We start from the raw sequence: 13042 nt of genomic DNA, 5'->3' as shown, positions 1-13042 counted from the left end.
AACAATCGTCTGTTTTTTTCCCTGTCTCTCACGAAGAGGTACTGTAACTGTAAATAAGCACCGGGGAAAAGTTCTAAGCACTGACTTGCACATTCACCATGCTTTAAAATCCTTATGGAAATAGAAACTAAAAACTGGACTTCCCAGAAATGTTCCTCTTTTCCCCACCGGTATGTGAAGGAAGTTCCCTCCCCCCTCCTCCGAAAACAAAAGAGGCAAAACCAATATTGTCTTAAATGATGTATCAATTCTTGTCCGATTAAAAGCTGTTACTATTCTTGCCCAGACACCTTCTTTCCACATGGATGTCAGTGGCGCAGAGCATCCCAGTGCTGGCTCCCCAGCAGGGCAGGATAGGGGTGCAAATGCTGCAGCCCCAAAGAGGGCCCTGATTTGGGGAGATGAGGATGGGGAGCCAGGATCTGAATGGCTCCAGAGGGGCTGGAGCGAAGGGGAGCCGAAGCCTCTGTGCAGGTGGGATGTGGGGGGATTCTCGTCCCTGGCGGGATGAGGCACAGTCAGAGCTTGTCCCTTCTCCGTGTGCCCTGCTGCTCTGGAGGGGCTGGGCTGACTGGGGCAGGCTGTGGCTCGGCACTGGTGGGACTCACTGGGCTCTGCTCCAGGTGGGGACCCAGAGGCCTTCCCAAGCCCTCCCTTACGCTGCGCTAAACCTCTCTGAGCACCGGGCTGCTGGAACTGCCCTACAAATCCCTTAAACGCTCTTACCCGCCCTGCTGAGCTGCTCCACACCCCTCCGAGCTCCCCTCTGCTCTGCTCCCGGGGTGCCTTCGGATGGCTCCGGGCTGCTGCGCTGAGCTCCTCCAAGCAGTCCCGCAGCACCCAGAGCTGCCGCAAAAGAGCTCCGAGGGCCTCTGTGTGCTGGGGAGTGCCTCCTGATACACCCTGAGAAACACCCCAGGGTGTTTCAGGCTGCTCCATGCTGCGCTGAGCAGCACCGAGGGGCCTAAAGCATCCCTGAGCATCTCTACAGCACTTCTGTAGCGCCCTGAACTTCTCAGCACCCCTGTAAGCAGCTCTGGTGCGCACCAAGACTTCTCTGAACACCTCTAAGACTGATTTTACAGCTCCTCTGAAAAGCTCAACCTCCAGCATCCTGAAGCTGATCTAGGAATGGGGGAAGTAGGTGGCTGGGGGCATGGGTGCAGTGCTGGGCTGCCTCAAGGAGCTATAAACCACCTCCAAGCAGCTCCGAGCTTGGGAAGGACAGACCCTGGCACAGAGCTGGAGCTCGTGAATTGCTCAAATAGCTCTCAGGCTCCTCAAACCAGCGCTAAAAGGCACCAAGGTGCTAAAACTGCTTAGAGCCATTCAAAGTAGCTCTTGAAGCCCTCTAAAACTCTTACAAAACTCCTTGAAATAGCTCCAAATGGATCGTAGCGGTCTCGCAGCAGCTCTGAGGCACTCCAAACCTCCTCTGCGTGGCTGTGAAATGCCTCAAGTGCTCTAGCGCTCCCTGCAAGGCCCCTGAACCTCCTCCAGCCCTCTCAAACGCGCCTCTCAGCAGCACTCAAACCTTCCAGGAACCCTCTAAGCTTCTCCAGCCAGTTTGAAACCACCCTCAGCCCCTTCTGGGTGACACCAGAGAGGGGTAAGCAACCCTCAACCCGCCCCGTGCTGCTCCAAAACGCACCCACAAGGACCTGTGGCTGCTCAGGAGCACCCAATTTCTCCTGCACAGCCTCTGAAAAGGGCTCTAGGTGGCTTCAAACCCCTCCAGCCTCTTTGAAGATGCTCTAGAAAAGGCCCAAAGCTCTGAAAGCTCTTCAGAGCCTCCAGAACAGCTCTGGAGCTGCCACAAGCTGCCCTTGTGCAGCATGGTGCGGGCTTGGCACGGTGCTGGTGAGCTTCTGAGCAGCTCCAGGCAGCTCAGGGCTCATCTCCATTAGAAACAAACCTAAATGCCTTTAAACACATGTATTTGCTATAGGGTTAGAGGTTTGTGGGGCTTCTGTAGCTCCAAAGCTCCAAGGGGCAGCTGAGCTGGTTCCGAAGCGCTGCTCTGAACACCACTGTGGAGCTCCAGCTTCTCCTTTCCTTACAGTGGGATGCTCTGACCATTGACAGTGGGAACTGGCTGGCACCAAGCAAGGGTTGGACCCTGGTTGTGGTGCTGGGGTTTCAGCCACCCTAATGTAGAGTCCCAGTGCCCCCACACTGCTCCTGGCCTCAGCGGCAGCACCCCAGCATGAGCCTGAGATGCTCAGCTGGTGCAGGCAGGATGTGGGATGCAGGTAGGGCTGCTGTGAGTACCCAGCCATCCTCTGGCCCCTGTCACCCACCTGGGTGGTCCTGTCACTGCACCAGCACGAAGGAATGGGTGGAAGGATGAAGGGACGAAGCCACTGGGAAAGCTGGGCTGCTCTTGATCTGATCCTCATCCAGTGTGACCCCAAGGGCAGCAGACCTCTCCCATCACAGTCCTCCCAGCACCCAAAAAGCTGCAGGATGGGTGGTGGGAGCCCACCCCACAGTGCCAGCGGGCACCTCCGAATGTCCGCACAGCCTGGCCACCACCAGGGCCACCACCACCATGTCCTGCATCCTGCAGAAAGGGGGCCGTGTCCACAGGACCCCATGGGGCTGGGGCCGGTGCAGGAATGTGAGGAGCAGAGCTCCCACTGCAGGACCCTGCTTAGAGAAGGGATTTCCAGCTCCTTCCACATCTGCTGCTGACGCCGGGATGGGGCTGGGATGGAGTTAACCCTTGGCAGACAGGGTGCGAGCGGGATGGATGATGCCCCGAACCCTGTGCATCCCTCTGGGTAAGGGGGGCTGCCCCACTGCAGCCCCGCACCCTGGGGTGCTCACGATCCCTGGGGCTGTTCCCCAGGGATGCTCCAGGAGCTCAGGCCTGGGGCACAGCCCCTGGCAGAACAGCCACACCAGGGAACAAAAGCAGCGAACCAAACACCCCACACACCCAGCCCTGTCTGCGCCAGCGTGTGTGGAACCCTTGCTCCAGGCGGGGACCCGCTGGGGGAGCTGGGGCTGCGGTGGGCGGCCTGCCTGGGACCCCCAGCCCGGCCGGGAGCCCCTGGCTCGGCGGGTCGCAGGCAGCGCCCCCAGCGAGCAGACCCCAGGCAGACGCTGCAGCAGCGGGGAGGCCCGGGCGGCTGCCACGGGAACGGGGGCAGCGGGGCAGGGCCCGGGGGTCCGGTTGGGGCGGGGGCTGCGGCAGCACCTCCCCCTGCCCTCCCCCCGAGCCGCTCCCCTCCCCTCCCCTCCCCTCCCTCCGAGGGCAGCCGGCGCCGTCCCGTCCCGTCCCGGGGCTCCGCTGCGCTCCCCTCGGCGCTGCCGCCGCCCCCCATGCGGGTCCCCCCCTCCTCCCCGCCATGGCCCGGCTCTCCGTTAAGGAGCATCTGGACGGGATCCTCTCCGACTTCGAAGGTGCGGCCAGGGCTGCGGGACCTCCGCGGGTGGGGGGCCGGCTGCCAGAGGCGGGGACCCCCGGAGGCTGGGTACGAGCGGGGGGGGGGGGGGGATTGATGCCGCTTGTGCCAGGCAGCTTGGGGGGGATGGGATGCATCGTGGGGGGCTGCGCGTCGGAGGGAGACGGACTGTCCCCCCCGATCCCGCTCGGTGGTGCACGGTGGGGGCTGTGTTCCCCCGCCCTGGGCTGGGTGTCGTGGGGAGGGGGCTGCGCCTTGCGGGGCCGTGTTGCGGTGCTCGTGGGGGGGTTGTACCCGACGGGACGCACGCTGCGCGGTGCCGGGGGGGGCTGTGGGTGCTGGCACCCCCGTGCTCGCGGGGTGCGGGCGGGCCGGGGGCTGCGGGGTGCGGGGTCCCGGGACGGGCTCGTCTTTCGCCCGCCCGCGGTGATCCCCCGGCCGCTTCCCGGGGGCCGCGCCGGGAAGAGCCGGGAGCGCGGCCGGGGCGGGCGGAGAAACCCGACCCGGGGCCGGTGCTGCCCGCGTCGGGGAGGAATGCGTGCACCTACCCCGGCACCTTAACCCCGGCCCTGCCGGGCGGACACCACATCCTCACCCCCTCCGCATCTCCTCTGCAACCCCCTCTCGCCCTGCTCCCCCCCCCGCTGCCGCCCCCCATCACTCCGGACACGGCCTGGGGTCTGGGTGAGGATGGGTCAGGGGCCAGAGGCAGGTTTGGGGTGAAAAGAGGCGTTTTGGCGTGTCTCGGGCAGTGAGATGGATGAGGGGAGGGGGACGCCGGCCCCATGGCCCCCGGCAGCTCTGGCCGGGAGGTGGAGCAGGGCAGGACCGGCGACAGAAATACCTGCCCTGGGGAGGGCTGTTATTAGCAGCGCCCGTGCCCCGGCCCCTGACCCCTGCCCAGCCCCGGGCACAGAGGTGAGCGGGGGAGGAGACCGGGACGGGACCCCCACCGCCCCGCTGCCCCCAGCACCGTGGCCAAGCCAGGGGGCCAAGAAAGAGGAAGGTGAGGACGGCTTCGTGCCGTGGGTGCTATGCTGGGGCAGGCTGGCACAGAGTGGGGATGAAGGGGCCTCCCCACAGCAGGCAGCCACCCGCTGCTTGGAACGGGGTGAGGAACCTGCTGCTGGCACCAAAGGTGCCATTCAGCAGAGCTGCTGCACGGCAAAGGAACTTCCTTCCTGCTGGGGCTTCGCGTGAGTCTCCGGTGCTCCGAGCGGCCGTGATAGTGCCAGGCAATGGTGCACGGGGGAGAGAGGACCCCCCCCACCACAGCCAAGCATCCCGTGACTTCTCTGCCAGGAGGCATTGAACGGGAGCTGGGTGCTGTGATGCCCATGGGGTGGCTGGGGGGAATCCATGTGGGGGGCACATCCCCACCAGCAGCCCGGGATGACGGCTGAGGCTTGTGGTTACCGTCGCTGCTGTGCAGCTGCATGGGAGGCATGGCTGCAGCCCCCTGCATGGACTGTGACCGAATTGCTGCGTGTAAGGATAGCTCTTGCCATGAGCAGGCGTCAGGGTTAATGCCGTGAGAGGGGGTAGGAATCCTCTGCAGCTTGACTGTTGGGATGGATGTAGAGGGAGAAGGTCTGTGGTGGAGGATCCGGTTACTCGGGAAGGATCCCTTACAGGGGAATAAAGCAAAGGATCTCTTACAGGGGAATAAAGCGGGCAGTGTGCGGCACCGGCCGGCCCGGCACAGATAAACCGGGGAAACAATGCGGCAGCGCCGGGAGGCCGCCGGCGCCAGGCTGCTTTCCCATGCGGGGTGGGCTCACCGGGCACCCGGCTGCACGGGGGCACCTCCATGTGCTGGCATGGCTGGGGAGCGGGCAGAGCCCAGCCACGGGTGCCGTCGGTGCCACCCTCCTGCCACCATCTCTCTCTCTCTGTCCCCAGCGCTCAAGAAGTCGTTCGAGGCAGAGGATGGGGACGAGGCGCCCTGCTCCCCGCTGGTGTCCCCACTGCCCTCGGGCACTGGCGGGAGCCCCCGGCCGCTGCAGCCCGGCCCCCAGCCCTGCTCCGGCAGCGCCGCCAGCCCGGCCCCCAGCCCCGTGCTGCGCAGCCGGCTCAGCACCGGCCGCGCCACCGGCACCGGCGGCGCCCGCGGAGCCTCCTTCCAGCCCTGCCAGGGCTTCGCCGCAGGGCCGGGCAGCGACGGCGAGAGCCTCCGCAGCTCCTCCTCCAGCCTGGAGAGCCCCGCGCCCACCGGGCTCTCCCCGCCGCCCAGCACCCCCCCTGCCTCCGGCCCCGGCCTGAAGAAAGTCCCGTCCCACGGCAGCGTCTTCCCGGCGGAGCCGGAGCACCCCCTCGGCGGGACCGCCGCCAGCCACGGCTCGCTGCCAGCGCTGGACCTGCACATCGCCGAGGAGCCGGGGATGGGCACCCCCCCGCCAGACCCCCTGCTATGGGGCGCTCCGAGCCCTTCGACCCAGCCGCACACCCGGCAGCCTTCCACCTCCTCCTCCTCCTCCTCCGTGGCCCCAAACGATGGTATCGATGCAGCACTGGGGCTGGCCGAGGGGCCGGGGGGCCGGGATGCGGCCCTCTGTGCACTGCCCCGGCCACAGCCGAGGGTCAGCCTTGGTGCCAGCCCCATCCCATCACACCGGTCCCCAGCACTGCCCCGGCTCCAGGGTGGGACAGCCCTGGCCCCTGCTGCTGCCCCTTCCCCAGGGAGGGCCGAGGGGCCACCACCAGCCCCACAAGCCGCCACCTTCAAGCTTGTGTCGCAGCCTCAGACGGTGCAAGTGAGCTCCCAACCTGCCTTCCTCGGGGGGCTGGTGCTGGTGCCGGCACTGGGGACCCCAGCAGTGCCTGGTGGAGTCGGGATGACCCCCCTCAGCGCTGGGCTGCGTGGACCCTGCATGGTGGCAGAGGCTGCGGTGATGCCAGAGCACGGTAGGACTCACTCCTGTCCCCTTTCCCCACCAGGACTCCCTTGCTGGGGGCAGTGTTCCCCTGTTGAGCCAATGTGGGGGTGAGGGTTGGTGCAGGGTGATGGTGATGCTGGGGACAGGATGATCCCCACCAGCTCCGGGGGGCAGTTGGGTGCGTGGCACGCGGCAGGGGGGCTGTATGTGGGGAGCCGAGTGCGGTGCTGGCAGCGCTCCCAGCCCTGCGGTGCCTGGCGAGCTTCCCGTGCCGCCCTGGCACTGATTGTTTTCCCCAGTGCAGGGAGACAGGTCGGGACACATGTGGCCCATCGGCAGCAGCGCCGGGCCTCACGCGTGCCGGCTATCGCCACGATCTTGTCCCACGTCCAGCACTTTCTTCCCTTCTCATCCCTCTCCTCACCTTGGCACAGGGATGGATCTTGTTACTCCCTACCTGGGGGGGGCAGAGGAGGTGGCAGGGGGCCAAGGTGCACTGGGGCGTGCTTGGCGCACGCTGGGGAGAAGATGCTCCCGGTGCAGCTGTGCCCTTGGCTCCCACGATGCTGGCGTGGATGCAGCCAAGCCAGTGCCCTCCCCACATGTGGGGCGTGGGACCCCCCGTGTCCTCCTTCCCCGTGGCTGCTCTGGGGAAGGCTGGAGGACGCCGCGGTGGCAGGAGACGGTGCTTGGGGCTCATTGGTGTCATAAGAGCTGCCGTCGCCGGGCTCTAAGTACTGACGCCGGCAAAAGCATCCATACATCTGCTCCAGGCTGGTGTGAATCATCTCCCAGCAATGCCCGTGGCCGCACTGCCCAGCCAGCCTGGCTGCCCTGCCGACCGACCGGCATTGCCCGTGGCACCGGCCGGGTGCATGGACAGAGCTCAGGATGAGCCGGGGTGGTGGGGACATGGGGGGACAATGCTCAGGACCCAACCGGGGTGATGGGGATATAGGAGGAGGATGCTCGGGGCTGAGCCGGGGCGATGGGTATATGTAGGACAATGCTCAGGACCAATCTGGGGTGGTGGGGATGATGTTTGGGGATGAGCTGTGGTGATGGAGATGATGCTCAGGGCTGACCCATGGTGATGGCGAGGTGGCTGAGCATGGCATACAGAGCAGGCCATGAGCCATCGAGCAGCGTGTGGGCACCGTCTGCTTTGCAGATGGCACGGGGTTGGCAGGCACTGCTCGGGCACGGCAGTTTCTCTGCCAGGAAGAGGTGTGGATGCACTGCTTCCTCTGTGGGGAACAGAGCAGCCCCCAGCCAGTGCCACCCGTGGTGTCCGTGTGGCACGTCAGTCCCTCGCCCCACGGGAGGACGCACGGAGCGAGCCACCACGTTTCACTTCCACACGGAGCGAGCCTGGGTCACCCACGCAGGGCTCGGGGCGAGGAGGAGGAGGAGCAGAGGAGGAGCCGTAGGCTGCAGCCACCCTCCCCGCCTGCACCCCAGGAGCCATTTGGCCTCAGTGACCAGGTCTTGGTGGCAGCAGCCCCGGCTCCGGCCAGCTCGCCCAGGTAGGCATGACATTGGGCAGGGTGGCATTGGGCAGGGTGGCATTGGGCAGGGCAGGGTGAGGGTCCCTGGTCGCTGGCGGGCAGGCGGTGCTGTGGGGCTCAGGGTTTCACTCCATGGTTCACTTCTGCTTCTGCTCACCACCAGCACGCAGCAGTCCCGGCCCCGCGCCGTGGCTCCCACAGCCAGGCAGGCTGGTTCCGGGCCCGGCTGCAGGTGGGGTTTGTCACCACTTGTCCCCTTGGGTTGTGCTTGGCACTGGAAGAGGCACCAGCGTGCCTGGGTCATGCTGGTGGGTAGAGCTGTGGTGAGCTCCTCGCTGGTGTGGTGGGCACCACTCCCTCCACATCCCCAAATCCTCCATCCCTTTGCCAGAGGGCTCAGCTCCCTTGTAGCCCCCCTGTTGGGAGCCACGCTCTCCCCATCCAGTGTCCTGTTTGGTGCAGCAGCGAGTGGCTGGGACAGGAGCTCCTCTCCGAGCACCCTCCACCCCAGAGACTTATTACAGGGCAACCGGCCAATTAGCCCTGCATCAGTCATTAAATCCATGGAGGACACCATGGACCTGGGACTGCTTGTCCCTGCGTGGAAAACAAGAGCATCCTTAATGAGTCCTGGAACAGGTCTGGCTGCAGGAGCCATTAGCCCTGGAGGTGCGTGGGGATGCCAAAGAGCTTCCACGTGGCTGTGGCTGCTGGCCGTTGCCGATGGGGCTTTTCAGCAACGAGGGCAGGGACCTGGGGGGCTCCAGCCCCACAAGAGGAGGCAGCTGTGGGTGCTGCACCACGGGGAGCACTCCGGTGAGCTGGAGGTACGATGCAGGCACCACATCCTGCCTCCGGTGGGCGGCCTTCCCTGAGTGGCTCCAGGCAGTGGCCGCATCACTTGGTTCTGGATGTGTCCTGGCAGTCGCTGGGGGCTGGCAGGCACTAGGGTGGGGGTACAGGGGCCTGGTGTCCCCTGGAAGTGGTGGCATGCCCAGGTCAGCATCAGCGGGGTCCTACCTCCGGGCCTGCCTGCAGAGCATCCCAGCAGCACCGGGGGGGTGCTGGCCCTTGCCCCCCCTGCTGGGCGTCACCGCTGTCATCAGGAGGCCCCCAAGTGTTTCACCACTTCCGAGCAACACCCTGACCCACAGAGCATGGGGCGGGGAGCCCCAGCCGTTCCCAACCCCACCACTGTCCCGGGTGGTGGGTTTGTACCCACCAGTGGGCACAGGGTGCTGGGTGCCCGCTGGGATGCTATTGCCAAGGCAATGGGCGTGTCCAGCTCCATCATCTGGTACCCTGGGCTGGCTCGGGCTGCACCCTGCACATGTGCCCCTGTCCCTGGGTTGTGTGGCACAGGGCCGCGGCCTCGGCAGGGTTTGGCTCCCTCGGCCTCCGTCAAGCTGCCACTCGAGCCTCGCCAGTGCTGAGATCTGGCTGGCATATGTGTGTCAGGCTGCAGCGTGGGGGGACGCAGGCGCCGTGGGGCACTGCGGCAGTGCCACCACCCCACACCTCCCCTCACCATGCCAGGGCTGGGCATGGGTGCTGCTTGGGAGGCACAGGGGGGCTCCCTGTGACAGGGTGACAGCAGCCGTGGGTGCTCACAGCCGAGCGCTGCCGCGCCCCTTCGGCGCCGCCCGTGGGTGTGCTGGGTGCCGTGGGGTGGGAGGAGGCATCCCCGTGGGGGGGTGGCACCGGCAGACTCCGCGCAGGGGCTCGGCCATGCGGGGAGGGGGTGCGAGGGGCGGGAGGGAGCGGGGAGGGATGTTGCCATGCTGGTCATGCGGGGGAGCCGCAGGCTCGCCGGAGCTGGGTTTGGTGCCAGCCGGAGGAGAGGGGCCGGGCTGCGGCGCCCATGGGGACGGGGATGCTGGTGGCGCGCAGGGGACCCCCCCTGGCCATAGCGGGGTGCTGAGAGAGGGCACCGCGGCGCCGAGGTAGGACCGAACAATGGCTGGGTCGGGCAGGAGGAGGAGGGGGATGAAAGGGCTCGGGGGGCCCCTCGAGCTGCTGCACAAAGGGCTGGGGCGGGTGCGGGGCTCTGGTAGTCCCCAGCCTGGGCACAGCAAACCGTGCACGGCCCCGGGGTTGTGCCGGTGCCTGCGCTGCTCCCGCCCAGCACCCCGGGGACCGCAGGCAGGTGCCCCTCTCCACGGCAGGCACCGGGGGGTGTGACGGGGGGTGGCAGGTCCTGCCCCACTCCCGGAGCCCCCGGGTGGGCAGCCGGTGGGACGGGCAGGGTGGCGCGGCCACCACGAGGATACCACCGTGGCACATTGCCGTCCCCCTCTGCCCGTGGGCTGCCCGTTGCCATGCCGAGCCTCGCCGGCTGCCAGGAATGTGCCGGGGCGGCTGCTGCCGGGACAACGGCGCTGGCAGAGGGGTCTGGGCTTACCCGGCTTTGCCCACCCGTGCAGGGAGCAGCCTGGAGCCTGAGGAGCGCAGCATGGAGCCGCCGGCTGAGCCGGAGGAGGAGGTGCCCATCACCACGGCGCCCGGCCCGGCGGGATGCCAGCTCTTCGGTTACGTGGGAATTGAAGCTGTGCTGGACCAGATGAAGATCAAAACCATGAAGACGGGCTTCGAGTTCAATATCATGGTTGTGGGTGAGCGCCAGACACGGGGTTCATCCTGGCGGGGGCAGGAATCCCGGCTCTGATGCCGTCGTGCCAGGGGGAATCGTGCTTTTAAGGGATTTGAAGGGTTTTAAGCAGCAATAAATTGAAGAAGAGCAACATCCCATACCCCATAATGCAGTGATGCTGGTGAGTGAGATCAGCTCAAACTCCAGGATGCTCCCAAATGGGTACCGAGGGGTTATTGCCTTGGGAATAAACCTTTTTGAGGGATAGATCAGAGCTATCCCAACCTCTGGGATGCTGTCAAATAGGTACCAAGGTGCTATCATCCTGGGGAATAAGTTCATTGGAGGGACAAACCAGAGCTATCCCAACCTCTGGACCCAACCTATCCCGGCCTGGGTCCAGAGTGGGATTAATTTCTCGTGGGGGACAAACCAGAGCTGCCGCATCCCTGCAGGGCAGAGCGGGCTGGGCAAGTCGACAATGGTGAACACCCTCTTCAAGTCCAAGGTGAGCCGCAAAGCCTCACAGCCCGGCCAGGAGGAGCGCATCCCCAAGACCGTGCAGCTGCAGTCCATCACCCATGGTACAGTCACCACCACGGGGTCATGGTCTGCCAGCCCTGGGGAGAAGCAGGGGACGCTGTGTCTGAGGCTGCATCCATGGCCTCAAGCCTCCACCCCAAATCCCCTGCTGCTCCCCATGTTTGGTCCCTGCTGACCCACATCTCTACCCCATAGTCATTGAGGAGAAGGGTGTGAAGATGAAGCTGACGGTGACAGACACGCCAGGATTTGGGGACCAGATCAACAATGAGAACTGGTAGGACACTCTGGGGTGCAGTATCCCAGCTTGGTGAGTGGCAGTTTGGGTGAGGGTTGAGCTCAGATACTGTCTCCCAACTCCTCATCCTCAGCTGGGACCCCATCATCAAATACATCAACGAGCAGTACGAGAGGTACCTGCGTGAGGAGATCCTTATCACCCGCAAGAGGAAGATCCCGGACACCCGGGTCCATGGATGTGTCTACTTCATCCCTCCCACAGGTCACTGGTGAGTCCCCACTCCCAGCACCCATGGGTGCTCTCTACTTGGTGTTGTGTGTCACCCAGGGGTGATGGTGGTAGGGTCACCCTGGGGTGGTGGTGGTGTGGTTGCTATGGGGTGATGCTGGTGGGGTCACCCTGGGGTGACGGTGGCCCTTGTCAGGCTGCGCCCACTGGACCTGGAGTTCATGCGGCGGCTCAGTAAGATCGTCAACGTGGTGCCAGTGATCGCCAAAGCCGACACACTCACGCTGGAGGAGCGAGCAGAGTTCAAGCAGCAGGTGAGGACAGGACCCCAACGGGCTCCCAGGGTGCCCCATGTGCCCCTCAGCCCCATCTCAAGCTCTGTATCCCACAGATCCAGGAGGACCTGAAGACCCACGCAATCAGCGTGTACCCGCAGGAGGACTTTGACCAGGACCCAGATGACAGGGTGCTGAACGACAGGATTCGGGTGAGTGGATGCTGGGACTGGGGATGCCAACCCCTGGGGCCCACAGCAGGGCTGAGCACAGCACCCTGCTCTGCGCCGGCAGGAGAATATCCCCTTCGCCGTGGTGGGAGCAGACCAGGAGCACCAGGTCAATGGCAAGCGGGTGCTGGGCCGCAAGACCAAGTGGGGCATCATTGAAGGTGAGTGGAGCCCCTCGCATCCCCAGGCATGGGGGGGGGGCGGGTCTGCTGGGGGTGTGAGGAGCAGCACCTATGGGTGCATCCCTGCCTAGGGGTGCGGCACGGTGCTGTGCCAGTGCTCTGGTGGTACCCAGAGCTGCGGGATGTGCATCATGGGATTCCTCCACCCGCTGCCCCTCTGCCTTGCTTTGCAGTGGAGAACCCGACACACTGCGAGTTCCCCCTCCTGCGGGACCTGCTGATCCGGTGAGCAGGGGATGGGGCTGGGGGTTCTGCACCCCATGGAGGGGACAGTGGGGTGACCGGGCCGTGACCTGATGCTCTCCCTCCCTGCTGCCACCCCGGCAGGTCCCACCTGCAGGACCTGAAGGACATCACCCACAACGTCCATTATGAGAGTTACCGCGTGCGGCGGCTGAACGAGAGCAACCGCCCGGCGCTGAGCCCCCCCAATGGGCTGGCCGGCAAGGGCGAGGCTGGCAGCGACCTCTGAGCCACCGCATGTCCCCCCGGAGCCACCCCTGCACCCTGCCCAGGATAAGAAGCCCCCCAGCAGTGCCAGCCTGCCCTGGGCTGGGTCCCTTGTCCCCATGCATAGACCCCATTGGACCCTGCATAGCGGTAAAGCTCAGCCTGGAGCTCTCAGCCTTCACCATCACCATCCTCCTGCTGGACTCCCCACCTCTGATGTGCCACCACTCTCCTGTGCTGCTCTGGCCACTGGGACCGTGGGGCAAGAGACAGATCCCCCTCAAAGGTGCTGCTGGGGTGTGGGGTGCCAGCACCAGCCAGGCACCCTGGGGCAGTGGCAGTGCTGTGGTGGTGCCATGGGTGGCTGGGTAGCAGGTCCCCTCCCTGCGGTCACCCCACCTGCCCTGCCTGGTGACGGCAGCTGCCATGGCCGGACTTTGAGCCACTTATCGGTGGCGGAGGTTCCGGATGGGTGTGGAGGTGCCAGGAGGGGTGTGAAGGTGCCACCC

General features: G+C 65.4%; 1 protein-coding gene across 3 annotated transcripts; it reads left to right on the top strand.

Moving 5' to 3' along the window:
* The first annotated feature begins 3259 nt into the window (after positions 1 to 3259).
* Positions 3260 to 12563, top strand: LOC136016481 (septin-12-like). 3 transcript variants are annotated; one of them, XM_065683723.1, is made up of 11 exons: positions 3260 to 3408; positions 5313 to 6314; positions 10218 to 10406; positions 10840 to 10968; positions 11123 to 11204; positions 11299 to 11436; positions 11593 to 11710; positions 11788 to 11883; positions 11966 to 12062; positions 12257 to 12308; positions 12411 to 12563. In XM_065683723.1, exons 1-11 carry the CDS (start codon positions 3354 to 3356, stop codon positions 12553 to 12555), a joined length of 2103 nt encoding a protein of 700 aa, XP_065539795.1. In that variant the 5' UTR covers positions 3260 to 3353; the 3' UTR covers positions 12556 to 12563. The 3 variants fall into 3 exon arrangements, with proteins under 3 accessions (XP_065539795.1, XP_065539797.1, XP_065539796.1); XM_065683725.1 differs by lacking the exon at positions 5313 to 6314; XM_065683724.1 differs by lacking the exons at positions 3260 to 3408; positions 5313 to 6314 and adding an exon at positions 7282 to 7812.
* The last annotated feature ends 479 nt before the right edge of the window (positions 12564 to 13042 follow it).

The sequence above is a fragment of the Lathamus discolor genome, chromosome 6 (assembly GCF_037157495.1).
Source record: "Lathamus discolor isolate bLatDis1 chromosome 6, bLatDis1.hap1, whole genome shotgun sequence".
In the NCBI taxonomy this organism is placed as follows: Eukaryota; Metazoa; Chordata; class Aves; order Psittaciformes; family Psittacidae; genus Lathamus; species Lathamus discolor.
This window is presented reverse-complemented; position numbering and strand designations above follow the sequence as displayed.